We start from the raw sequence: 27,970 nt of genomic DNA, 5'->3' as shown, positions 1-27,970 counted from the left end.
CTTCTAGTTAGAATATACTACGAACTGTGTACATGACTGCCCCCTGCTGCCTGGCAGCACCCGATCTCTTACAGGGGGCTGTGATCCGCACAATTAACCCCTCAGGTGCTGCACCTGAGGGGTTAATTGTGCATATCATAGCCCCCTATAAGAGATCAGGGGCTGCCAGGCAGCAGGGGGCAGACCCCCCTTCCTCCCCAGTTTGAATATCATTGGTGGCCAGTGTGCGGCCCCCCCGCCCCCCCTCTATTGTAATATCATTGGTGGCCAGTGTGCGGCCCCCCCTGGCCCCCCCTCCCTCTATTGTAATATCATTGGTGGCCAGTGTGCGGGCCCCCCCTCTATTGTATTAATATCTGGTGGCCAGTGTGCGGCCTCCCCTCCCCCCCGATCATTGGTGGCAGCGGAGAGTTCCGATCGGAGTCCCAGTTTAATCGCTGGGGCTCCGATCGGTAACCATGGCAACCAGGACGCTACTGCAGGCCTGGTTGCCATGGTTACTTAGCAATATTACAATATTAGAAGCATCATACTTACCTGCTGCGCTGTCTGTGACTGGCCAGGAGCTCCTCCTACTGGTAAGTGACAGATCATTAAGCAATGCGCCGCACAGACCTATCCGATTTGGTACATTCCACAGAACCTTCGTGTATGAAGGCCATGGTATTTCACTAAAAGATGTCGTCTCCAGATCGTCTAACAACTTTCTGACGTCTCCGTCTTTTACGTGGCGGTGTTTTATTCTTGAGCACGGGCGGAAACGATGAACCCGAGTGTGATTTTCTTTTAGCGGGTTTTTTCACAACATAAACAAGGCCTGAGCCTTTCTGATCTGCTGGGGGTTGGATTAATTTATCCATCGCAGCAGTTGATATACTCGTGACGGTATATTTAGCGATATTTCTGGCTGCAGATTTTACATGCGGTTTCACAAGCTCAATACCCTTCCTGAAAAGAGGGACTGCTCTCCTAAAAAGTCCTCTAAACAAGGCCAGATCCGTACATGTATTCATCACCACGGAATCCCTCTAACCCGAAACCTGCCTGATTAACGTAGTAACGGGCATACACACCGGGATCGCCGTTCAGTCTCTGGGACAGCATTTTTAGCGTGTCACCTCCTTGCCTGGTCTGAAATGTAATCTCATGATGGTTTTACCGTACCTGAATTTAACAGGTTGAGATTGGTCCGTTTGGATGGCTATTGAAATTGTATTGAAATTATGATTGGATACCAGGATATAGTCGGGTCCCATATACTTTAGGGCAGGCATGCTCAACCTGCGGCCCTCCAGCTGTTATAAAACTACAACTCCCAAAATGCCTTGCTGTAGGCTGATAGCTGTAAGCTGTTCAGGCATACTGGGAGTTGTAGTTTTGCAGCAGCTGGAGGGCCGCAGGTTGAGCATGCCTGCTTTAGGGTGACAATCTCATTTCTACCGGTAATTTCAACAGTTTTTAAATGTTGAGCGTACAAATTTACAACGAGCAAATGCTGAATAGCGTATAAAACCAGAATATATGTCTGCATACATGCCGCTCCTCTCGATCTGATTGTTTTCAATAGAGTCTTCAACATAGCTGTGTATTCCTAAAATAGGCCCAAGCTTTTCTCCAGGCATAAAAATGTGTGTCTGTGATTCCGGTGTATAAACAGACCTTTATGGGATCATATTTCAATCTAAAGGGCTCGCTCAAAATTTTTACGTTTTCAAGGACCTCATTAATAGATTTTACAACATCCGCTATAGTAGAATAAAAAACAGATTTGATGCGGTATTCAGTTTAACGTTACACCTTTTTTCCCAAAAAAGAAGGTACCTTCTTACGATCCGACGATATACCAGCTATACGGATACTGGATTTCGGTCATAGCGACAGCATAAGGACCCGACAAATGAACGGGTTTTGCGACTTTTGTTGTATAAACAGATATTGAATTTTCAGTGTAAAATTCAATATCTGCGTTATATAAAAGGACCCAGATTCCATGGCTTATAGAGAAGTCAGTTGCTTTTCACTGATCCAGCTATTGAATTTTGCAGGGTTAAGTACGCCACTTTACGAAAAAATTAGTTTCACCCCTCACGCGTCTTTTTCTCAGTATCTTTTCTATTCTGTACACACGTTCAGCAACTGCTGGGACTTTCTGTAACTCTTCTTCGTAAAACTAACCTGCTATTAGATCATTACCCAAATCAACGAGTTCATACATAGGTTTTTGAAATCTTGTGTTAACGCCCGAGACTATGAAAATTTCCTCCGTGTAAGACTGTTCATACCCTTTAGCGAAAGTCCCTTTATACTGAGTAATTCTGACATGGTCACCAATTTTTTAAGTAGGTCTTGCTGGTTTAAGACTCATGCATTTGCCATAAACGATCCTAAATATTCTTAAAGAATTGTTTTTTGTTACGTCAACAGGTCTGCACAGGATTGTATTGTGGCATATATGGTTATAGCTGTATAAAAAATTATTTAGAACATCTATATATCAAAATGTATTGCATCTATTTAAAAATGTCCACATTTTTGTTTTTAACGTTCTGTTAAATCGTAACAAAAGCGGCTTTCACTGTGTTTGTAGTAAAGAAATGGTGGATATTGAGCTCTTTACAAAGACGCTTCATAGCACTGTTCATAAATTCCCGCCCCCGATCCGTCTGTAGCTTTTTAGGTACACGGTGATCATTCTTGAACATCAATTCAAAGGCTTTCGCTACAGAGGAGCCTGTCTTATCTTTCAGGGGAACACACCACGCATATTTTGATAATACGTCAATCACGGTTAAAATATATTTTATGACGTCATTTTCTTTGGCGTAGCTTGACATATCACACAGGTCGTTTTGCCATTGCAAGGCGATGGACGACACTATGACCTTATTCTCACAACATTTTTTCTCGCGGGTTTATGCAGCGTGTACGCGTCTCGGTTGTTTAACCACGCGGCTATAGTCGCTCTCTTTGTAAGGTGTTTTTTTTAACACATCTACAGGGAGTGCAGAATTATTAGGCAAGTTGTATTTTTGAGGATTAATTTTATTATTGAACAACAACCATGTTCTCAATGAACCCAAAAAACTCATTAATATCAAAGCTGAATATTTTTGGAAGTAGTTTTTAGTTTGTTTTTAGTTTTAGCTATTTTAGGGGGATATCTGTGTGTGCAGGTGACTATTACTTTGCATAATTATTAGGCAACTTAACAAAAAACAAATATATACCCATTTCAATTATTTATTTTTACCAGTGAAACCAATATAACATCTCAACATTCACAAATATACATTTCTGACATTCAAAAACAAAACAAATCAGTGACCAATATAGCCACCTTTCTTTGCAAGGACACTCAAAAGCCTGCCATCCATGGATTCTGTCAGTGTTTTGATCTGTTCACCATCAACATTGCGTGCAGCAGCAACCACAGCCTCCCAGACACTGTTCAGAGAGGTGTACTGTTTTCCCTCCTTGTAAATCTCACATTTGATGATGGACCACAGGTTCTCAATGGGGTTCAGATCAGGTGAACAAGGAGGCCATGTCATTAGATTTTCTTCTTTTATACCCTTTCTTGCCAGCCACGCTGTGGAGTACTTGGACGCGTGTGATGGAGCATTGTCCTGCATGAAAATCATATTTTTCTTAAAGGATGCAGACTTCTTCCTGTACCACTGCTTGAAGAAGGTGTCTTCCAGAAACTGGCAGTAGGACTGGGAGTTGAGCTTGACTCCATCCTCAACCCGAAAAGGCCCCACAAGCTCATCTTTGATGATACCAGCCCAAACCAGTACTCCACCTCCACCTTGCTGGCGTCTGAGTCGGACTGGAGCTCTCTGCCCTTTACCAATCCAGCCACGGGCCCATCAAGACTCACTCTCATTTCATCAGTCCATAAAACCTTAGAAAAATCAGTCTTGAGATATTTCTTGGCCCAGTCTTGACGTTTCAGCTTGTGTGTCTTGTTCAGTGGTGGTCGTCTTTCAGCCTTTCTTACCTTGGCCATGTCTCTGAGTATTGCACACCTTGTGCTTTTGGGCACTCCAGTGATGTTGCAGCTCTGAAATATGGCCAAACTGGTGGCAAGTGGCATCTTGGCAGCTGCACGTTTGACTTTTCTCAGTTCATGGGCAGTTATTTTGCGCCTTGGTTTTTCCACACGCTTCTTGCGATCCTGTTGACTATTTTGAATGAAACGCTTAATTGTTCGATGATCACGCTTCAGAAGCTTTGCAATTTTAAGAGTGCTGCATCCCTCTGCAAGATATCTCACTATTTTTTACTTTTCTGAGCCTGTCAAGTCCTTCTTTTGACCCATTTTGCCAAAGGAAAGTTGCCTAATAATTATGCACACCTAATATAGGGTGTTGATGTCATTAGACCACACCCCTTCTCATTGCAGAGATGCACATGACCTAATATGCTTAATTGGTAGTAGGCTTTCGAGCCTATACAGCTTGGAGTAAGACAACATGCATAAAGAGGATGATGTGGTCAAAATACTAATTTGCCTAATAATTCTGCACGCAGTGTATATAAACTCTCCAAGCCACCAAAAGATCCGGGTGCTTTAGGATTAAAATAGGTCTTTTGCAAATATTTTTCAGACTGCTGAGTCGTCATGATTGCATCGAGATCCATGAAGACTCCTTATGCGTGTTTATTTCATACGTGTTTGCTATATCAGTGAAGCTATCACAGCGTATATACCAACACAGCTTTTATATTCAGTTTTACACTATAGAGGAATAATCTATTGATAAATAGAGATGTCCCGAACTATTCGCCGCCGAACAGTTCCCGGCGAACATCGCTTGTTTGCGTTCGCCGCGGCGGGCGAACATATGCAATGTTCGGTCCGCCCCCTGTACGTCATCATTGAGCAAACTTTGACCCTGTACCTCACAGTCAGCAGACACATTCCAGCCAATCAGCAGCATACCCTCCCTCCCAGACCCTCCCACCTCCTATCAGAAAGCAAGGACAGCATCCATCTTAGATTCATTCGGAAGCTGCAGTGTTAGTGAGAGCAGGGACAGTGCGGCTGCTGCTGATTAAATAGGGAATTCGTTAGCTAGGCCAGTGTTCTGTGTCCACTATAGTCCTCAAAGACTCATCTGATCTGCTGTAAGGACAGCGTCCTGACGGCACCCCAAAAAGCCCTTTTCAGGGCTAGTACATCAGTCTGCTTTTTTTTCTTCTCTGTAATATAATTGCAGTTGCCTGCAAGCGTGTGTGTCAGGCCCACAGCGTGTGCTGTGCCCACTACTGCCAGTGCCCAGTGCCACCACTCATATCTGGTGTCACAGTAGCTTTCATTTAAAACAGTAAAACAATTTTTTCACTGTAATATAATTGCAGTTGCCTGCAAGCGTGTGTCAGGCCCACAGTGTGTACTGTGCCCACTACTGCCAGTGCCCAGTGCCACCACTCATATCTGGTGTCACAGTAGCTTGCATTTAAAACAGTAAAATAATTTTTTCACTGTAATATAATTGCAGTTGCCTGCAAGCATATGTCAGGCCCACAGTGTGTACTGTGCCCACTACTGCCAGTGCCCAGTGCCACCAGTCATATCTGGTGTCACAGTAGCTTGCACGCATAGTACAACTAATCAAAAAAAATATGACAGGCAGAGGCAGGCCACCCCGCAGGGGCAGTCTTGGTCGTGGTGCTGTGATTTCATTTGGCCCTAGAATAATGCCCAGTGTTCAGAGGCCACGTACCCTGAACGCGAAAAGTTCTGAGGACATAGTTGACTGGCTAACACAGGACACCCAATCTTCTACAGCTTCCGCTCGGAACCTTGACGTACCATCCTCCTCCAGCTCAGCTTCGGGCACCTCTCAAGTTACCACTCGCCCGCCTGCCGCCACCACCAACATTAGCAGCACAGCTGCTTCACTTGATCGGTCAGAGGAGTTATTTACACATCAGTTGGAAGAAATGAGTGATGCGCAACCATTATTGCCAGAGGATGTAGATAACGGGGATATGTCTCAGTCAGGCAGCATTACACACATGGACGTACGGTGTGATGATGATGATGTTGTATCCGCTGCTCCTTCTTTTGCTGAGTTGTCAGATACAAGTGAAGCGGTTGATGATGACGATGTGTCCATGGATGTCACGTGGGTGCCCGCTCGAAGAGAATAAGAACAGGGGGAAAGTTCAGATGGGGAGACAGAGAGGAGGAGGAGACGAGTTGGAAGCAGGGGGAGGTCGTCGCAAGGAGCTAGTGGCACAGTCAGACAGCATGTATCGGCACCCGGGGTCAGCCAGACAGCACGCCAATCAACGCATGCTGTTGCCACCACCAAAATGCAGTCATTGCAGCAGTGTGGCATTTTCTTTGTGTGTCTGCCTCTGATAACAGCGATGCCATTTGCAACCTGTGCCAAAAGAAACAGAGTCGTGGGAAGTCCAACACCCACCTAGGTACAACTGCTTTGCGAAGGCACATGATCTCACATCACAAACACCTATGGGATCAACACATGATGAGTACAAGCAGCACACAAACTCAAAGCCACCATCCTCCTCCTGGTCCAGCATCTTCAGCCACGTCAACAACTGCTGTCGTCCTTGTCCCCTCTCAACCATCCGCCACTCCGCCTCTCACCTTCAGCAGTTCCTGCTCATCTGCCCACAGTCAGGTGTCTGTCAAGGAAATGTTTGAGCGTAAGAAGCCAATTTCACAGAGTCACCCCCTTGCCCGGCGTCTGACAGCTGGCTTGTCGGAACTCTTAGCCCGCCAGCTTTTACCATACAAGCTGGTGGAGTCTGAGGCCTTCAAAAAATTTGTAGCTATGGGGACACCGCAGTGGAAGGTACCCGGCCAAATTTTTTTTTCACAAGAGGCAATCCTCAACCTGTACTCTATTGTGGAAAAGGAAGTCATGGAATGTCTGGCACACAGTGTTGGGGCAAGGGTCCATCTGACCACTGATACCTGGTCTGCAAAGCACAGTCAGGGCAGGTATATCACGTACACTGCGCATTGGGTAAAACTGCTGATGGCTGCCAAGCATGGAATGCGTGGCTCTGCAGAGGAGTTGGTGACACTGCCATGACTTGCAAGCAGGCCTGCTGCCACCTCCTCTACTCCTCCTACTCCATCCTCTTCGCTAACCTCCTCGGCTGAGTCCTCTCCTGCTGCTGCGTCTTGCTCCACATCAACTGCACCCCCCCAGCTCCCCAGGGGCTATTCCACATCCCGGATACGACAGTGTCACGCCATCTTGGGGTTGACTTGCCTGAAAGCAGAGAGTCACACCGGACCAGCACTCCTGTCCGCCCAGGTGGATCAGTGGCTGACTCCGCACCAACTGGAGATCGGCAAAGTGGTGTGTGACAACGGAAGCAATTTGTTGGCGGCATTGAATTTGGGCAAGTTGACACATGTGCCGTGCATGGCGCACGTGTTGAATCTGATCGTACAATGCTTTGTGCACGCAACGCTTTGTGTACCCAGGCTTACAGGACGTCCTCAAGCAGGCCAGGAAGGTGTGTGGCCATTTCAGGTGTTCCTACACGGCCATGGCGCACTTTTCAGATATTCAGCGGCGAAACAACATGCCAGTAAGGCGCTTGATTTGCGACAGCCCGACACGTTGGAATTCAACACTCCTAATGTTCGACCGCCTGCTCCAACAAGAAAAAGCCGTCAACGAGTATTTGTATGACCGCCTCTGCAGAGCTGGGTATTTTTTGGCCACGTTACTGGACGCTCCGGCGCAATGCCTGTAGGCTCATGCATCCTTTTGAGGAGGTGACAAACCTAGTCAGTCGCACCGAAGGCACCATCAGCGACATCATCCCATTTGTTTTCTTACTGGAGCGTGCGAAGAGTGCTAGATCAGGCCGTAGATGAGCGTGAAGAGGAAGAGTTGTGGTCACCATCACCACCAGAAACAGCCTTATCGGCATCGCTTGCTGGACCTGTGGCAACGCTGGAAGAGGAGTCTGAGGAAGAGGAGTCAGAGGAGGAATGTGGCTTTGAGGAGGAGGAAGACCAACCATAGAAGGCATCCCAGGGTGCTCGTTGTCACCTATCTGCTACCCGTGGTGTTGTACGTGGCTGGGGGGGAAGAACAGATCTTTAATGAGATCAGTGAGGACGAGGAACGGGACATGAGTAGCTCGGCATCCAACCTTGTGCAAATGGGGTCTTTCATGCTGTTATGCCTGTTGAGGGACCCTCGTATAAAAAGGCTGAAGGAGAACGACCTGTACTGGGTGGCCACGCTACTAGACCCCCGGTATAAGCAGAAAGTGCCTGAAATGTTACCGAATTAACGGAAGTCGGAAAGGATGCAGCAGTTCCAAAACAAGTTAAAAAGTATGCTTTACACAGCGTATAAGAGTGATGTCACAGCACAACGGGAATCTAACAGGGGAAGAGGTGAAAGTAATCCTCCTCCTACCACGACCATGCCGGCAAGGACAGGACGCTTTACAGACGTGTTGTTGTTGGAGGACATGCAGAGCTTTTTAAGTCCTACGCATCGCCACAGCCCTTCGGGGTCCACCCTCAGAGAATAACTCGACCGACAGGTAGCAGACTACCTCGCCTTAACTGCAGATATCAACACTCTGAGGAGCGATGAACCCCTTGACTACTGGGTGTGCAGGCTTGACCTGTGGCCTGAGCTATGCCAATTTGCGATAGAACTTCTGGCCTGCCCCGCTTCAAATGTCCTGTCAGAAAGGACCTTCAGCGCAGCAGGAGGTATTGTCACTGAGAAGAGAAGTCGCATAGGTCAAAAAAGTCTAGATTACCACACCTTTATTAAGATGAATGAGGCATGGATCCCGAAGGGACTGACAGTGGGGGATGCATTTGACTAAAAAAAGGCCTGATGAGATGCCTTGGGCTATAAAATGGTCCACACGCTGCTGTATTTAATCTCTGTGTGCCGAATGACTTGCGTGACTTCTCCCCCACCAACTAGGGTTCAAGCCGCAATGTTTTAGTGCACTTTCTGCCTGGAAAACATCAAATTTTTCCGGTCGCTGCTACAGGAGCGGCTGCAACAATACCTAATTTTTCAGGCATGTGTAACATGCCTAATTTTTCTGGCCTCTGGTGCTGCACTGTGGCTGCAAAAAACAAAACAAAAAAAAAGGCTCATACATGTGTCAATTCCCCTTCGTGATCGTTACCTTGTTGTGGTGAAGGGGCTTGCGTATCACAATGAAGTGATCACCTCTATGAGTGTGTTGGCAATGGCAATGTTGGCACACTCCAGATGATAAGGTCGTTGCTTCATTGTGAACAGACCAAAAGCGATCGGCTGGAAAATTTTGCATAGAAAAAACATTAATTTTCTTTGTGATCATCTAAGGTGATCATTAAAGCCTACTAGGCCAACAATGGGCCCACACTGCAGGATCATTGTTTTCTGGGTCACTTAACTGTCACTGAACTACCTCAGCACGACCATAGGCTTTGAAAAACCGCCATCGACTGCAATCTCCCAAACGTGCACACGAGCACAGTCATCACTACACCAAGATTGACGCATAGAGGAATAAAATTTATGTCATGAGTGTGTCAACTATTGACAACTCTTTGCGGTTGTCTAAACTCTATTCCATACACGTCCCCTGATAGGGGACGTAACAGGGATTAAACTGATAGGAATAGTACTACTTAACATACCACTCATATCGGGTAGCACAGTACATTGCACGGCGCACGCGCAGTGCCCCAAATTGGAAGTAAGAGGGCCAACCAAGCATCTTTTTCCATCTCCCAGTTCCTAAAATCTATGCCATACACGTCCCCTGATAGGGGACACAACAGGGATTAAACTGATAGGAATAGTACTACTTAAAATACCACTCATATCAGGTAGCACAGTACATTGCACGGCGAACGCACAGTGCCCCAAATTGGAAGTAAGAGGGCCAACCAAGCATCTTTTTCCATCTCCCGGTTCCTAAAATCTATTCCATAAACCGGCCCCTGATAGGGGACGTAACAGGGATTAAACTGATAGGAATAGTACTACTTAAAATACCACTCATATCGGGTAGCACAGTACATTGCACGGTGAACGCAGAGTGCCCCAAATTGGAAGTAAGAGGACCAACCAAGCATCTTTTTCCATCTCCCGGTTTCTAAAATGTATTCCATACACCACACAGGCCCCGATAGGGGATAAAACAGAGATTAAACTGGTAAGAACAGATTTTTTTAATAAAAAAAAAAAAAAAAGAGGACAGCCTCTGCAGAGCTAGGTATTTTTTGGCAGCGTTACTGAACGCTCATGCACAATGGCTGTAGGCTCATGCGTCCTTTTGCGGAAGTGACAAACCTGGTCAGTCAAACCCAAGGCAACATCATCGACCTCATCCCATATGCGTTTTTTTAGGAGCGTGCCCTGCGAAGAGTGCTGGATCAGGCCGTGGATGAGCATGAAGAGGAAGAGTTGTGGTCAACATCACCACCAGAAGCAGCCTTGTCGTCATCGTCGATTGCTGGACCTGCGGCAACGCAGAGAGAGGAGTCTGAAGAAGAGGAGTCAGAGGAGGAAGGTGGCTTTGAGGAGGTGGAAGACCAACCACAGCAGGCATCCCAGGGGGCTTGTTGTCACCTTTCGGGGACCCTTGGTGTTGTACGTGGCTGGGTGGAGGAAGAGACCTTCAATGACGTCAGTGAGGACAAGGAACGGGACATGGCTAGCTTGGTATCCAACCTTGTGCAAATGGGGAGTTTGTGGTTGTGCAAATGGACTGTTTGCGGTGCGTTAAACGGGGAGTTTGGTCTGTCATAGTTTGGTCTGTCACTGTGAAGCGGGCGTAACCCTTACACTACCTGATCGATACATCATACCTGATGTTTTACAGCACGTTATTCCAAACAATTTAGGTATGTTAAGTGATTTATGCCCTTTATGGAGTAAAACCCGACTCTGCGTCAACTACGTAAGTTTCCATGGGAGTTTTGCCATGGATCCCCATCCGGCATGCCACAGTCCAGGTGTTAGTCCCCTTGAAACAACTTTTCCATCACTATTGTGGCCAGAAAGAGTCCCTGTGGGTTTTAAAATTCGCCTGCCTATTGAAGTCTATGGCGGTTCGCCCATTCGCGAACATTTGCGGAAATTCGCGTTCACGAACGGAAAATTTTATGTTCGCGACATCTCTATTGATAAATAAATTAATATCGTGTGTACACTTCTGGTGGGAGCGTGTATGTTTGATCACTATCACCCCTAGTGGGTGTCACCTGTTACAAGTTATATAAGCGGCGTCTCTAACCACAGTGAATCAGTAGCGACATCTAAAAAGGAATATTTTATTAAAATAGGTTTACTACAGTGCTCACGTCACAAGTTAACTTTCAAATATTACCGAAAGTAAAACAATTAGCACGTGTGCAGTTATTTGATAATACCACAGCGGATTACGAAATATAGGATAACAACGCTAAACGCTATGTTTCAATACATTTCCAGTGCAGGAAAATACATCTATGCCTTATACTATACAAATTTCGAGCTCTACTAAAAGATTGTCAAATTTAAGTTAAACTGTATAGTATGGGGTCACAGGCTGTCTCGCAAAATATAAATAAAGAGATAATAAAATAAATTTTTACAAATTTGCTAACCAATTTTGTATACACAAAACACTGAAAAACAAATATAAAACAATAGCCATAAAATGATACATAAACAATGCATGATAAAAAAACTACTTAGATTTATGGATGATCTGCCGCGTGGTTGTGTGTAAACTTGACAAGTATCTTGTGAGTCTGAAATAGATTACTGCTGGTTGATCTGGGCTGATAATAGACAGAGAGAGACGCCACTGCCTCCTATTTCTGTACGTTGTTTATCTGCTCAATAAACTTTTTAAAATGCTGCGTTTTTGTTTGTGCTCAATTTGTATACTGACATTAAGGGGTATGGTGAACTGCTCTCTAGACATGTCCAGGCATGCATTATTCAGATTTGGGAGGGGGCGAAGGGGCACCTGTCAAGAGGACGAAAGGGGCGTGTTGACGAGTGAAGTTTTGGCAGCTGGGGGCGGATTTTAAATGAAGGGGGTGGCACCTGTCACTTTTGATGACTAATATGTACGCTTCACTACTGATGTCATAAAGGCAACCTTTGGAATCAGTGGAGGCGATTGACTCCATCTTGAATCTCCTATACATTATAGATCTGTTCAAAGGTTTTAGATTTATTATTGTGCGGAAGCCGTTGTCTGGTTTTTTGACTAGAAAGAGGGCGGAGTATAAACCTTTTCCCTTTTCGGAGTGCGGTACCTCTATGACTACAAGTGATTTAATAAACCTTGAACTCCCTGACAATTTTTTTCCCGTATACCCCTGTTGTGGGTGGAAACTGAGAATCTTTCTGGAGGCATTGAAGAAAATTCTAATCTGTATCTCTGGGCTATGATGTTTAATGTCCATGGATTTGACGAAACCTGATTTCACCGGTTTAGAAAATTCTTCAATCTGCCTCCCACTCTGTTTATTTTGGGGAAAAAGGATGAATTCTCTACCCCTTCCGCCTTTTGGGTAGCACCAGCGGCCCAATTTACACTTACCCCTGTAGGGTCTATATTGTGAAGGGAATTGAGGAAAGGGCCTCTTTTTTTATTTCTTTTACCTCCGAAAACCGTTTCTTTTTGTCACCCGCTTTCTCCAGTATATTATCCAATACTGGACCAAAAACTAACTCCCCCAAAAAGGCAATAGAACATAGTTTAGTCTTGGAATCTTTATCCCACACCATGCTTTCATCCATAAAGCCCTTTTGGATGCATTGGAAAGGCCTGCATCTTTTGCGGTAAAATGTACCGATTCTGCCGAGGCATCGGCCAGAAAAGCAATTGCTGATTTTAATGGCGGTTGGGAATTTATGATATCCTCCCTTGGAGTTTTGTTCTTTAGGTGGTCCTGTAAGTCAGATAACCAGAAGTACATAGCTCTTGCCACAGATGTAGCCGCGATGTTGTATTTTACCCAACAGCTGCCTCCCAGGCTTGAATAAAGGATCCGCTTTGTGTTCCATTGGATTGCTTAATTGTGACGAATCCTCAAAGGGTAAGGCCATCTTTTTTACTACCTTTGCCACCTGAATATCATTTTTCGGTGTCTCCTAAAAAAAAATTCCATTCAGCTTGATCAAAAACTAATCTATTCCTGAATTCTCTGGACACCTCTAGTCTTTTCTCAGGTTCAATCCACTCATCCATTATCTCTTTGATATTCTAATTAATGGGGAATACCTAAACCCCCGAAAATTTTATCCTGAACCGTACGCGGCTTGGGAGTATCCTCTATGCCCATAGTGGATCTAACTGATTTCAGTAAATCTTCCATTTCATCCGAGGAAAATAAGTACTTTTTATCATCCTCTACAATTTCACCCTCTGAGAGAAGTTCTTCCTCAAACACTCGTCTAGAGGTATCCTCATCAATGTCCTCAGTATCAGAGGAGGATTGAATGGATAGTCTCGGTTTTTCGGCAGGCAGGAGAAGAGTACTAGGAGTAGTAAGAGATGCTAGGGAGGACGTAATCTCATCCTGAATAAAAGATTTAATCTCGGAAAGGATAGATGGTTGCTCCTTTTTTAAGACGTCAGAAAGCATCCCTTGCACAACTTCTTTTTATAGTTATCAGGCAGTCTCTTGGCACAGGTAGCGCACTTTAGAGATCTTGACTTAGATTTTGTATATCTTGCTCCCTAAGGAACAGAAGAAGAGCAACCAATTATCAGTTTGAGTATTATGTTATTAAACATAAGGATAACATACTCCCCTTTGGGGAACTCATGGTAGGAGCAGCCGGAGAGGGGTCCGAAACCTCCTGACGGGAAGTTGTAGTCTCGGGATTTGTCATAGTGGCGGTGATGATCAGCCTTATGCTGCATGAGCACCACTTTTTTAAAACGCTTCCTGGCCACTGAAGTCATCCACAAGCACTTCCCTGTGCAATGCGCCCTGGTTCCGCCGTAAGATCAAAGGGACCCCACGTGGATCCAGCGTCAGCGGTCTGCTTCCGATACGCAGTGGAAAGAAGACCGTGATCTAAGACGGAGCGCGGGTCCCAGCATAAGCCAGGGCAAGCATCCACGTTGTCTAGCCATAGCCCTTGCCGCAGGAAGGCAGCAGATGAAGGTAAAATCTTCCTGATCTTCACCTCCCAACAGGGAGGACTCTCTCTGCGTGCTTAATCCGTAGGGGCAGGAAAACACTGAGGGGGAGAAGGGGTGGGGGCAATTTAAACTCTCTCTGTGTATTCCTGCCCCTACAGAGGTCAAGGGTCATCTCTCATTGTGGTGGTGGATGAAATGGAAAAATAATTGTCGCATTGATAGCGATTTTTACTTTCAGCTTCTCCGAGATTCGCTAATATATTCATGGAAGGATTTGAGACACGGCATGTATTTTGTGTGGGTGGCTTCGCTATGTGGACGATGTGTTCATGCTGTGGAGGGGTGATCAATCTTCCCTTCTACAGTTTGTTACCCATTTAAACGAGTGCCATAATTCCATCAAACATCGAAATAACCTGCAGCTTCATTCCAGCCACCACGTCCCTCAAATTTTTTTTAAGATACCTAGGAGCCAGTTCACACGGGCCAGAAGGATATCTAGTACTGGCAAATAATACGAAAAAATATCGCTTATTGATGGGAAATAAATTCATACAGAGGGGTTATAATAAGGAAGAGGTCACTGAAATTGGAATAGAGGTTGGTAAAAAAAAAAAACAAGACAGGACATCAGACAGGTTAAAAAGAGGGAGAAGCAAAAGAAACAATTTGTGTAATCTTTCCAAATATGTTCGACATTCTAAACTAATAAAAAAGGTTATTCTGAAAGATTGGTAGATATTAAAACATGATCAAAAATTTGGGAGAATGTTGATAAACCCCTTTTTGCCTCTCTGAATAACATGCTAATTAGTGACATACGCCCTAAAAAAATTTAAAGACAGAGTTTCCTTGAAACTCAGAGAAGGGGACGTTCTGTGGGAATTGTAGTGCTATAATAAAAGGTGACGCTGTAGTGCACCCCACACAGGGAGACAGGATACAAATTAAAGATTTTGCAACGCACGAGACATGTAATGTCATATACTGCTTGAAATGCCCATGTGGTAAGATATATGTTGGACAAACATCTCGGTCTATAAGGATCAGAATCAATGAGCATATGTCCAGCATTAGGAAGGAACTCAGAAGGCAGAGTAAGATGGAAACAGTGGAGGTGAAAAAACAAGGTGAAACTACGGTTGCTCGATATTTTTATGATCGGGCCCATCAGGTGTCAGGTTCTGGAGGTGGTAAAAAGTGGAGTCCATGGGGAGGATAACAGTAGGAGATTGTTACAAAGGGACACATTTTGGATAGTGAAACTCCAGTCTTTAATACCTAAAGGGTTAAATGAAATTTGTAGCTTTAGTGCATTTATATGATTGATCACTTTCATGTGTTAGGGTTATTTATAGCAATGCATCTTGTATAAAACTATATGGTTTGTATATATTTATCAGCTGTTGGTGCTATAAAAATCCCACCTCCACCTCTACCTGCACGCATGAGTAAGGAGGCGTTTTCTCCCGAAACGTTGCGTGGATGGGAGGAGGTGTGAACGATGTCTGTCTCAGCGTCCCTCATGATGTACCACCATTTTATATTGGAATGAAGTAAAAAGAAATAAAACAAACAAAAGGTTTTGTACCAGCGACTTGTGAGTAGGAGTTCTGTTGCTCACTCACATAGAATATTGGCACAATGAGGTAAAATGAACACACAAGTCTGCAAGTTTGAAAGACTAATTTCTTTATAAAACATTATTCTTAAAACAAAACATCATGTCTTCTCTAATGTGTGGATTCTCTTATGTTGATTAAAATTTCATTTTGTGACAAAGCATTTCCCACATTATGAACATGAATATGGCTTCTCTCCTGTGTGAATTCTCTGATGTCGAACCAGACGTAATTTATCTATAAAACATTTACCACACTCTGAACATGAATATGGCTTCTCTCCTGTGTGAATTCTTTTATGTACATTAAGGCTTGATTTTTGAATAAAGCATTTCCCACATTCTGAACATGAATATGGCTTCTCTCCTGTGTGAATTCTCTGATGTCCAACCAGATATGACTTATATGTAAAACATTTACCACACTCTGAACATGAATATGGCTTCTCTCCTATGTGAATTTTTTTATGTCCATCAAGGTGTGCTTTCCGCATAAAGCATTTCCCACATTCTGAACATGGATATGGCTTCTCTCCTGTGTGAATTCTTTTATGTTCATCAAGGCTTGATTTCTGGTTGAAGCATTTCCCACATTCTGAACATGAATATGGCTTCTCTCCTGTGTGAATTCTTTTATGTTGATCAAGTTTTGATTTCGTCTTAAAGCATTTCCCACATTCTGAACATGAATATGGCTTCTCTCCTGTGTGAATTATCTTATGTAGATCAAGGCTTGCTTTCTGGATAAAGCATTTCCCACATTCTGAACATGAATACGGCTTCTCTCCTGTGTGAATTCTTTTATGTTTATCAAGGCTTGCTTTCTGGCTAAAGCATTTCCCACATTCTGAACATGAATATGGCTTCTCTCCTGTGTGAATTCTTTTATGTTCATCAAGTTTTGATTTCGTCTTAAAGCATTTCCCACATTCTGAACATGAATATGGCTTCTCTCCTGTGTGAATTTTCTTATGTAGATCAAGACTTGCTTTCTGGAAAAAGCATTTCCCACATTCTGAACATGAATACGGTTTCTCTCCTGTGTGAATTCTTTTATGTCCATCAAGGTGTGATTTCTGTATAAAGCATTTCCCACATTCTGAACATGAATACGGCTTCTCTCCTGTGTGAATTATTTTATGTCCATCAAGGTGTGATTTCTGTATAAAGCATTTACCACACTCTGAACATGAATATGGCTTCTGTCCTGTGTGAATTCTTTTATGTAGATCAAGGCTTGCCTTCTGGATAAAGCATTTCCCACATTCTGAACATGAATATGGCTTCTCTCCTGTGTGAATTTTCTTATGTAGATCAAGACTTGCTTTCTGGAAAAAGCATTTCCCACATTCTGAACATGAATACGGCTTCTCTCCTGTGTGAATTATTTTATGTCCATCAAGGTGTGATTTCTGTATAAAGCATTTCCCACATTCTGAACATGGATACGGCTTCTCTCCTGTGTGAATTATTTTATGTCCATCAAGTTGTGATTTCTGTATAAAGCATTTACCACACTCTGAACATGAATATGGCTTCTGTCCTGTGTGAATTTTCTTATGTAGATCAAGGCTTTGTTTCCGAGTAAAGCATTTCCCACATTCTGAACATGAATGCGGCTTCTCTCCTGTAGAACTACTTTTGTTTACAGAAAGCTCTGACTTATATCTGAAATGTTTTTCACGTTCCCCACAATGAAACCTTTTACCCCGTTTCTGCCCTATATTTGGGGTAATAATCTGTGATTGGTCAGGGGAAGATTCCTCATGTTTAGGATGATTATATGATAGATTTGGACTTGGGTTAATAATCTGTGATTGGTCATTAGAAAGTTCCTCATTCTTGGGGGAATTATTTGATGCACTGTGAAGTTCTGGATGTACATTACAGGTAATTAAGTTTTCTTCTGAAGAGCGCTGCATTGTATCTTCATCTTCTTTACAATCTAGAGATAACATGATGTTTCCGTCAGGCTTCTCACATGGATTTTCTGTTAAGATTAATAATAGATTTTATGATTTTTTTGGTTAAAACAATTTGATAAATGTATCACATTCCAATGAGGCCGAATTCACATACAGTTGCAAAAAAAAAAGAATGTGATGCCTTTGGAATGATATGGATTTCTGCACAAATTGGTCATAAAATGTGATCTGATCTTCATCTAAGTCACAACAATAGACAATCACAGTCTGCTTAAACTAACACACAAAGAATTAAATGTTAGCATGTTTTTATTGAACACACCATGTAAACATTCACAGTGCAGGTGGAAAAAGTATGTGAACCCTTGGATTAAATAACTGGTTGAACCTCCTTTGGCAGCAATAACTTCAAACAAACGTTTCCTGTAGTTGCAGATCAGACGTGCACAACGGTCAGGAGTAATTCTTGACCATTCCTCTTTACAGAACTGTTTCAGTTCGGCAATATTCTTGGGATGTCTGGTGTGAATCACTTTCTTGAGGTCATGCCACAGCATCTCAATCGGGTTGAGGTCAGTACTCTGACTGGGCCACTCCAGAAGGCGTATTTTCTTCTGTTTAAGCCATTCTGTTGTTGTTTTACTTCTATGCTTTGGATCTTTGTCCTGTTGCAACACCCATCTTCTGTTTATGTAGTGGACAGATGGCCTTAAGTTCTCCTGCAAAATGTTTTGATAAACTTGGGAATACATTTTTCCTTCTATGATAGCAATCTGTCCAGGCCCTGACGCAGCAAAGCAGCCCCAAACCATGATGCCCCCACCACCATACTTCACAGTTGGGATGAGGTTTTGATGTTGGTGTGCTGTGCCTATTTTTATCCCCACATGGTGTTGTGTGTTTCTTCCAAACAACTCAACTTTGGTTTCATCTTTCCACAGAATATTTTGCCAGTACTGCTGTGCAAACTGTAAACGTGCAGCAATGGGTTTTTTTTTTTGGACAGCAGTGGCTTCCTCTGTGGTATCCTTCCATGAAATCCATTCTTGTTTAGTGTTTTACGTATTGTAGATTTGCTAACAGGGATGTTGGCATATGCCAGAGACCTCATTGAGCAGTCTGCGCTGTGCTCTTGCAGTCATCTTTACAGGACGGCCACTCCTAGGGAGAGTAGCAGCAGTGCTGAACTTTCTCCATTTATAGACAATTTGTCTTACCGTGGACTGATGAACAGCAAGGCTTTTGGAGATACTTTTATAACCCTTTCCAGCTTTATGCAAGTCAACAATTCTTAATCGTAGGTCTTCTGAGAGCTCTTTTGTGCGAGGCATCATTCACATCAGGCAATGCTTCTTGTGAAAAGCAAACCCAGAACTGGTGTTTTTTTTTTTTTTATAGGGCAGGGCAGCTGTAACCAACACCTCCAATCTCATCTCATTGATTGGACTCCAGTTGGCTGACACCTCACTCCAATTAGCTCTTGGAGATGTCATTAGTAGTGTTGAGCGAACTTCTGTTTTAAGTTCGGCGTCTAACGTTCGGCTTCCGGTTAGCGGAGAATCCCGATATGGATTCCGAATTCCGTTGTGGTCCGTGGTAGCGGAATCAATAAAGGCCGATTATTGATTCCGCTACCACGGAATTCGGAATCCATATCGGGATTCTCCGCTAACCGGAAGCCGAACTTTAGACGCCGAACTTAAAACAGAAGTTCGCTCAACACTAGTCATTAGTCTAGGGGTTCACATACTTTTTCCACCTGCACTGTGAATATTTACATGGTGTGTTCAATAAAAACATGGTAAAATGTAATTCTTTGTGTTATTAGTTTAAGCAGACTGTGATTGTATATTGTTGGGACTTAGATGAAGATCAAATCCCATTTTATGACCTATTTGTGCAGAAATCCCTATAATTCCAAAGGGTTCACATACTTTTTCTTGCAACTGTATATACAGACATATCCATCTATGTTACGTGCACATGTATCTATGATGCTGTGAGTTGATGTCAGCTGAACCTGTGGTCGTGACACATTTGCATAATACAGATGGATAATATGTCCGTAATAAACTCATGTGAATCTGGCCTTAGGCTGGAGAGACACATACAATATAAAATAAAAAAAATTGTGCCAGTCAGAAATGGATCCATCAGGAATGTGAGGAATACATCCTTCCCTTTCTCTGCTATGTATTTAAGGCTGACTCTGGAACGTCTCCTGAGTTTCTGCAGTTTGCATATTGAGGATTTGCTTGCAGATTTAGTCTACATCAATGGAGCGAATTTGCGCAAGGAAATTGTGACAGGAGGAAGGAGGTCACTTTTTTCTTGCTACCTGTAATAGGGCTCCATAGGAAACAAGCAATTTTCTCATAGACTCCAAGGCTAGTGCACTGGGGTCTATGAGAACAGCAATCTAATGACTGCTGGTTATAGTTTCCTATGTGAACTATAAAAAAGTGCAAAAAAAAAACCCAACAAAAAACACCCTTTTCCCAAAATAAAAATAAAAACTAAACAAATTAAAAAAATTACACATCATGGGTGTCGCCATGTGCGAAACCGCCCATAGTATAAAAATCTTCCCCATACGGCAAACAGCAAAACAGAAAAAAGCACCAAAATGGCTGATTCACCATTTCTGGTCGCTTTATTTTCTACAAAAAAATGAAATAAAGTGATCAAAAAGTCATACACCCCCCAGAAAGGCATCAATTAAAAGTTCAGTTTGCCCCACAAAACATGAGCCCCCTTACAGCTCCGTGTACATATAGTTACAAAAAAGTTATAGGGGTCAAAATATAGAGACGAAAAAATAAAACTGATTTTATTCCACTTTTTTTTTATTATTTTATTACCATCAAAACACAAGAAAAACTATACATTATAAGGTATCGCCGGATTCGTACTGACCTGTAGAATAATATTAACTGGTCAGTTTAATCGCACATCGAACGTTGTAAATAAAATACCAATTTTTTTACATTTGACCCCTTTTGGAATTTGCTCAGTGCACGCGCCTTCCCTTCATACAGCTGATCTGCGAGGGTGCCAAGCGTCGGGCCACCGCTGATCTGATATTTATAGTAAAAGCGTAGAGAACCCCTTTAATTCAAACCCCCCAACAAAAGCCTTAAATGCATCCCATGCTATTTATCTGGAGCGGAGGAAACATTAAACCTGAAAACCTCTTTAACCCAATGACCGACAATATGCCTTTTTATGGTGGCCTATTCAAAGGGCTACACGGGTCTCGCCGCGAACAGTCTGGGGGCTTGGTAGACTCCAAAACAATAGGGCACGATATTGAAAATAAAGAAACCCAAATTTGTTTTTCCCCCGTAACCCTGTAATAAAAAATAAAAAAAATAAGAAAACGAAGAATCGGCACGCGATACTAAGCATCTTTCATAACTATTGTGCCCATCACACAGTCCTTGAAACGATACTTGATTGCGGATTGGATGGACTCCGCCCTGAATTTCCTTACACGCCAGGTATGGATTTATCTCCCTGAGGTTTCTCCTTGTTTACTGCAAAAGCTCTTTCTGAATTTGCATGTAAATCTGAGATTTTGTATTTTTCTGGGGCAGGGACTGAAGGTGGTAACCCTCCTTTACTATGCTTTTCATCTAACAGCTTGCCAAAATGTATTTACAAGCCTGGGGGAAAAAACGACATTGTGAACTCACCTGTAAAATCTCTTTCTCGCTTTATTTATTAGGGGACACAGGACCGTAGGTATAGCTTGCTGCTGCCACTAGGAGGCAACACTAGGCTGAAGACTGTTAGCTCCTCCGCTGCCAGCTATACCTCCTCCAGTCTGGAGAGAGCATATCAGTTTGTGCTCCAGTAGTAGGAGAAGCAGAAGTAAACTGAAAACCAAACAAGAACTGCACACTGCCATAAGACCAAAGCAAAACAAGGTCCCAACTGGCAACCCATGAACCCCACCTGCCGCACTAAGAACAATGGGTGGGTGATGTGTCCCCCAATGAATAAAGCGAGATAGAGATTTTACAAGCGGGTTCACAAGAATCTTGTTTTCTTGCTCATATCATTGGGGGACACAGGTCCGTGGGACGTCCTAAAGCAGTCCCCAGGGAGGGAAACAACACCTCCAAGAAAACAACTCCCTCATGGAAGTCACTACACCGCGGCCTGCAAGACTCTGCGGCCAAGAGCAGCATCCGCCGATGCCAGAGAGTGCACCCGGTAAAATTTTGTGAAGGTGGACCAAGTTGCTGCCTTACACAATTGGGACGCAGAAGTGGTGTAGGTGAGCCCTAGAAGCTCTGACCGCTCTGGTAGAGTGAGCCGTGATCCCAGGAGGAGGCGCCTAGTCCCTGGAGCGATAAGTCTCAGCAATCGCAGACCGAATCCACTGAGCAATCGTCACCTTGGAGGCCGCCAACCCCTTATGAGGACCCTCTGGGATGACAAACAAAGCATCCGTACCCCAAAAGGGGGCAACGACTGATAGGTACGTCTTCAAAGCCCACACCATATCCAGACAATGGAGCAAGCTCTCACTCTGATGAGAAGGCTGCGGACAAAACGACGGCAGAACAATGTTTTCATTAACATGAAAAACGGATACTACCTTACGTAGAAAAGATGGCACGGGGCGAAGCACCACTTTATCCTGATAGAACACAAAGAAGGGCTCCTTGCAAGAAAGAGCTGCCAGTTCTGAAACTCTCCGGATAGATGTGATGATGGCCACCAAAAAGGCTACTTTCCAGGAGAGCAAGCGAAGAGAGACCTCCCTCAGAGGTTCAAACGGAATGGCCTGGAGAGAACCCAGAACCAAGTTCAGGTCCCAAGCATGTAAGGGGGGACGATAAGGGGGCACTGTGTGAGCCACCCCCTGCATAAACGTCTTGATCACAGCTAACCCGGCCAGGGGCCTTTGGAAAAAAAAAATGGACAGGGCCGAGACCTGCCCTTTCAACAAACTATGTGCCAGACCAAGCTCCAATCGGGACTGCAGAAACGCTGCCAGTATATTAGGAAGGAAAAAACGTCTGGGAGGGAGATCGCGCTCCTCACAGAAGCGCAGGAAGGACTTCCAAGTCCTGTAATAAATCTTGGATGATGAGGGTTTCCTGGCTCTAATCATAGTCCTAATGACTGCATCAGAGAAACCCTTCAGTCTCGAAATGAATCCAAAATTGAAGACAGTTGGCACTCCTCTGGCAGAGTAGTGGTGCTCTCGTCCAGGGTATGAAAGCCCACTCACAATATAGAACAAAGGACAGGCACTTCACTGATGAACGAATTCGTTCATCAGTGAAGTGCCGGTCCTTTGTTCTATATTGTCTCGAAATGAAGGTTTCAATAGCCACGCTATTAAACGTAGCGTATCCAAACTCTGGTGGAAGACTGGACCTTGTGAAAGAAGGTCAGCCCTGAGTGGAAGGGGCCACGGCGCATCCACTAGAAGAAGAATGAGCTCTGAATACCAGGCTCGACGAGGCCAGTCTGGATTAATCAGGATCGCCTGGATGTTCTCCATCCTGATTCTGCGCAGAATCCGGGGCAGGAAAGGTAAGGGTGGAAAGACGTACAGGAACGAGAAGTCGTCCCATGGCGCCACAAGAGAATCCACGCCATGTGCCTTGGGATCCCTTGCGTGAGAGAAGAAGCAAGGGAGCTTGTGATTGAGCCTGACGCCATCAAGTCCACAACTGGACGTCCCCACCGGAGACAGAGAGCCTTGAACACCTCCTGATGGAGAGACCACTCCCCCGGGTCCACCGTTGTCCGGCTGAGAAAATCCGCCGTCCAATTGTCCACTCCCAGAATGTAGACCGCAGATATCACCGGAACGTGGTCTTCTGCCCACTGCAGAATCTTTGCAGATTCTTTCATCACCGCCAGGGTCCCCCCCTTGGTGGTTGATATCTAGGCTATGAGCTGTGCGCTGCGATTGGCCAGCGCTGCAGCAAGGGACACGCCTCATACAATAAATCAGTCAGAGGGAGCGCAGACACCGGAGCCTATACTGGGCGAACGGAGCGGCGCCCAGACATACTAGTAAGTGCAGGGGGACCCCTGAGCGCCGCTCTACCCACTGATCTAGTTAGTTTTTAGTTTGTACAGTAGTGAAAGGTCCTCTTTAAAGGATGGCTTTTTTTTGCTGGTCCTGTGTGGGCAGTCTGGCCGCCGAGGTAGCTGCCGGACGGGTGCCAGAGAACCTCTGAAAGGACTAATAACAGGAGGACGAAGCTCTAGGACGAAAGGAACTTTTCGCTCTGGGTTGTGGAAGATGAGTTCTCTTCCCACTCGTCACTTCCGATATGATCTCGTTGAGCCGGTAACCAGAGTCGAGACCCGGTAAAAGGGAGGCTCGAAAGCGAGCGCTTAGAGGAGGAATCTGCCGCCCAAACTTTAAGCCAGAGCTCCCGGCAAATAGAGACTATGAGAGCGGAAGAGCGCGCGACCATAATACCAGCATCCAAAGCCGCCTCGCAGAGGTACTTTCCTGCCTGAGAGATTTGGATTGCCACGGATTGGAGCTCTGCATTAGGGAGATCCGCCGACAGGTCTTGGTGTAATGCGACGGTCCACTGGGTCTTGAAGAGAGGAGCCATCTGCCACCGCAATGGCCATGTTCTTCGTTCGGCAAGCGACCGGTGGATCCACCTTCGGAGGAGAGGACCATTTCATAACGCAATTAGCTGGAAAAGGATAGAACAGGTTCAGCCGCTTTGGAATCAGCAAGCGCAGACCTGGCTGTTCCCAAGCTTTTGCTACAACCACAGAAACATCGTCGTGCAAGGGAAAAGATTTAGAGGCTTATCTCGCACGCAAAAAAGACACCCCCTGGTGGATAGTGGAGGGAAGGTCCTCTTGTACCTGAAAAGTATCCCGGATAGCAGATACTAGACCAGGGGTAGGCAACCTCCGGCACTCCAGCTGTTGTGAAACTACAACTCCCAGCATGCCTACTTGCTCTTTTCTTCTTAGAACTCCCATATAAATGAATGGAGCATGCTGGGAATTGTAGTTTCACAACAGCTGGAGTGCCGAAGGTTGCTGATCCCTGTACTAGACTATCCACCATGGATGCAATCTGGAAAGTTTGCTCCAGATCCATTTCCGCATCCGAATCCACAATCTCCCCCTCCGACAGCGCGTCACCAAGGGAGGACGCTTGTAAATGGGAACCGGGAGGAAGTGGGGATGTTGAGCAGTCAGAGGAGGAATGTGACCTGCTCTGGGACGCTTGCTGGGAAGCCTGCTCCTGGGTTGTACGACCCTGAGACGGTGTAGACTGCACCGGTAGTGATTTCTCAATCAAATGACCCAATAGAGAAAAGGTGGAGTGGGAGAGTTTAGAAAGGTCTTCCACTGCCCGGGACAGGGCCCTTGCCCAGTCAGGTTCTACACAGCCAGGATAGTCCTGTACTTCTGTGGGCTGTGGAGGGGAAAGATGGCTCTGGCCAGGCGCATGGCATGCAGAACATAGAGATGTTGCCTGTCCACAAAGGAATTTTACCCTGCACAAAGTGCAGGCATGGTAGTTGGCCCTGCAGGGTGCCTGAGGGGAGTTATTGGCCGGGTCACACATGAGTGCCACAGATACTCTAGGCTGGAGGGGGTAGCGATGTTCCTACCAGAATGCTCGTAACAAAGGTCCTGTGTCACACCAATGCGGAGGAGAGCCGAGAAGAAGAGGATAGGGACGCTGTCGCGGCAGGAAAGATGGCTCCCCTCCTTCCCGGACAGATAATGTGGAACATTCTCAAAAGCTTTAAAAGAGGTAGATACTTCCATCCTAATCACGTCTAATGTTCTGACAGAGATGGGGATTCTTCCTCCATAACCTTATCCACTCACTGCTTATACAATGGTGTAAGCCATGCGGGGGCAGGTTTCTTGAGGAACACGCTATCCTCTTGGTCTTAGCTCTACAACAAAATAAAAGCATTTCAGGTAACCCATGAAGTATATAAACCACTGGGTATAACTCCCCTTTAAACTTCAGCTCGCTCAGCCCCCTCCTCATACATCCTGGAGGCAAGGCGTAGTGAACATTCCATGAAGAGATGTAGGCTGGCTGGGTTCTTTCATAAAGAAGGTGCAGTATTTGGAATGTAGGTCTTATACAGTGCCATAAAAAAGTATTCATACCCCTTGAACTTTTCCACATTTTTTCACGTTACACTCACAAACTTAGATGTATTTTATTGGGGTTTTATGTGATCGAACGAAAAAGCACAAGTCTGTGTGAAATGAGAAGATGAGACATGGTTTCAAAATGTTTAATAAATAAATATATGAAAAATGTGGCATTCATTTGTATTCAGGCCCCTGTACTCTGATCCCCCTAAATAAAATCCAGTGTGACCTTTGCCTTCAGAAGTCACCTAATTAGTAACAGAGTCCACCTGTGTGTAATGTATTCTCATTATAACTCCAGCTCTTCTGTTAAGGCCTCTGAGGTTTGTTAGAAAACAACAGGGATCAAACAGCATCATGAAAAACCAAGGAACACGCCAGACAGGTCAGGAATAAAGTTGTGAAGTAGTGTAAAGCAGGGTTAGGTTATAAAAAATATCCAAAGCTCTGAACATCTCACGGAGCACTGGTCAGTCCATTATCCGAAAATGGAAGGAGTATGGCACAACTGCAAATCTAGCAATACATGACCGTTCACCTTAACTGACAGCCGAGGCAAGGAGAGCACCAATTAGAGAAGCAGCCAGGAGGACCATGGTCACACTGCAGAAATCCACAGCTCAGGTGGGAGAATCTGTCCACAGGACACCTATTAGTTGTGTACTCCACCAATATGCCCTTTATGAAAGAGTGGCAAGAAGCAAGCCATAAGAAATCTTGTTTTCAGTTTGCCACAATCCATGTAGGGGACACAGCAAACACGTGGAAGAAGGTGCTCTGGTCAGAGGAGACCAAAGTGGAACTTTTTGGCACAAATACAAAATGCTATGTGTGACAAACTACCACTGCACAGCACCCTGAACCCACCGTGAAAGATGGTAGTGGCAGCATCATGCTGTGGGGGGGCTTCTTTTCAGCAGGGACAGGAAAGCTGGTCAGAGTTGATGGGAAGATGGAAGGAGCTAAATACAGGGCAATCCTGGAGGAAAATCTGGTAGAGGCTGCAGAAGACTTCAGACTGGTGCGGGGTTCACATTCCAGCAGGACAACAACCCTAAACATCCAGCCAGAGCCACAATGGAAGGGTTTGCAAAAATTGCTGTTCACAGACGCTTCTGCATAGAAACCTCACATAGACTTGTACTTTGTGTTGGTCGATCACATAAAATCCCAATAAAATACATTTAAAGACTATGTATGGGGAACATTATTTTTATGATTGCATTTTACTCATTTGGGGCTAAAAATAATTTTTTCAATTGGTCTTTAGTAAAAATATTGAGCCGTTCTGTCACAAAGGGTTAACTGTTTTTCTAGCTGTGTGACTGGTATTTGTGCTGGTCATCTAATAATCCTGATCTCTAAATTACTAAGGCCTGTATTACACCAACAGATTTTCTGACCAATATCTGTCCAATGAGACCAATAGTTGGTGTGTATAACAAAAGATCTGTGTGTGTAATAGGTCATCTAACCAATGAATGGTCAGAAAATCTGTCAGATAATCTGTTCTTATAATACAGGCCTTAGAGGAGATGACACCTACCTGAGGTATAACAGTCATTACTACATGTCTCCAGCCTTTATAGTGTAGAAGTAATGTCATCTATAACACCCGGAATCGGATGTCACCTACCTGAGGTCTAACAGCCATTACTACATGTCTCTAGCCTTTATAGTGTAGAAGTAATGTCATCTATAACACCCGGCATCTGATGACACCTACCTGAGGTATAACATCCATTACTACATGTCTCCGGCATTTATAGTGTAGTAGTAATGTAATCTATAACACCCGGCATCTGATGGCACCTACCCGAGGTATATCAGCCATTACTACATGTCTCCAGCCTTTATAGTGTAGAAGTAATGTCATCTATAACACCCGGCATCTGATGACACCTACCTGAGGTATAACAGCCATTACTACAGGTCTCCGGTGCTTTAACTAGTATAAAACTATTAGACTGCTATTTAAAGAGTCAAAGCTGGGTCACTGCCCGGAGTGCTCCTTTACTGCAGCTCTGATGTGGAGCCTCACCTGAAGAAACCTCCCAATTCCCTTCCTCCATTCATGATTCCATACCTGTGGTCACATGGCCTGGAATGTCCTCCTCCACCTCACTCTTACACGGGGGATCGCCCATCATCCGCTCTTCTTCATCCT

At 44.6% G+C, this 27,970-nt stretch overlaps 2 protein-coding genes across 2 annotated transcripts in view; both read right to left on the bottom strand.

The window, feature by feature from the left end:
- LOC120998324 (aspartic and glutamic acid-rich protein-like) overlaps nt 1–27,970 on the bottom strand; it is a 2,513,920-nt gene that overhangs the window by 1,965,349 nt on the left and 520,601 nt on the right. The gene's annotated exons all lie outside the window — the stretch shown is intronic.
- Nucleotides 24–27,912, bottom strand: LOC120998323 (gastrula zinc finger protein XlCGF26.1-like). The gene is made up of 3 exons (XM_040428984.1): nt 27,890–27,912; nt 15,849–17,738; nt 24–36 (listed from the first exon to the last, which is right to left on the bottom strand). The coding sequence occupies exon 2, from the start codon at nt 17,704–17,706 to the stop codon at nt 15,922–15,924; it is 1,785 nt and encodes a 594-aa protein (XP_040284918.1). The 5' UTR covers nt 17,707–17,738; nt 27,890–27,912; the 3' UTR covers nt 24–36; nt 15,849–15,921.

The sequence above is a fragment of the Bufo bufo genome, chromosome 4, assembly GCF_905171765.1.
Source record: "Bufo bufo chromosome 4, aBufBuf1.1, whole genome shotgun sequence".
Lineage (NCBI taxonomy): Eukaryota > Metazoa > Chordata > Amphibia > Anura > Bufonidae > Bufo > Bufo bufo.
This window is presented reverse-complemented; position numbering and strand designations above follow the sequence as displayed.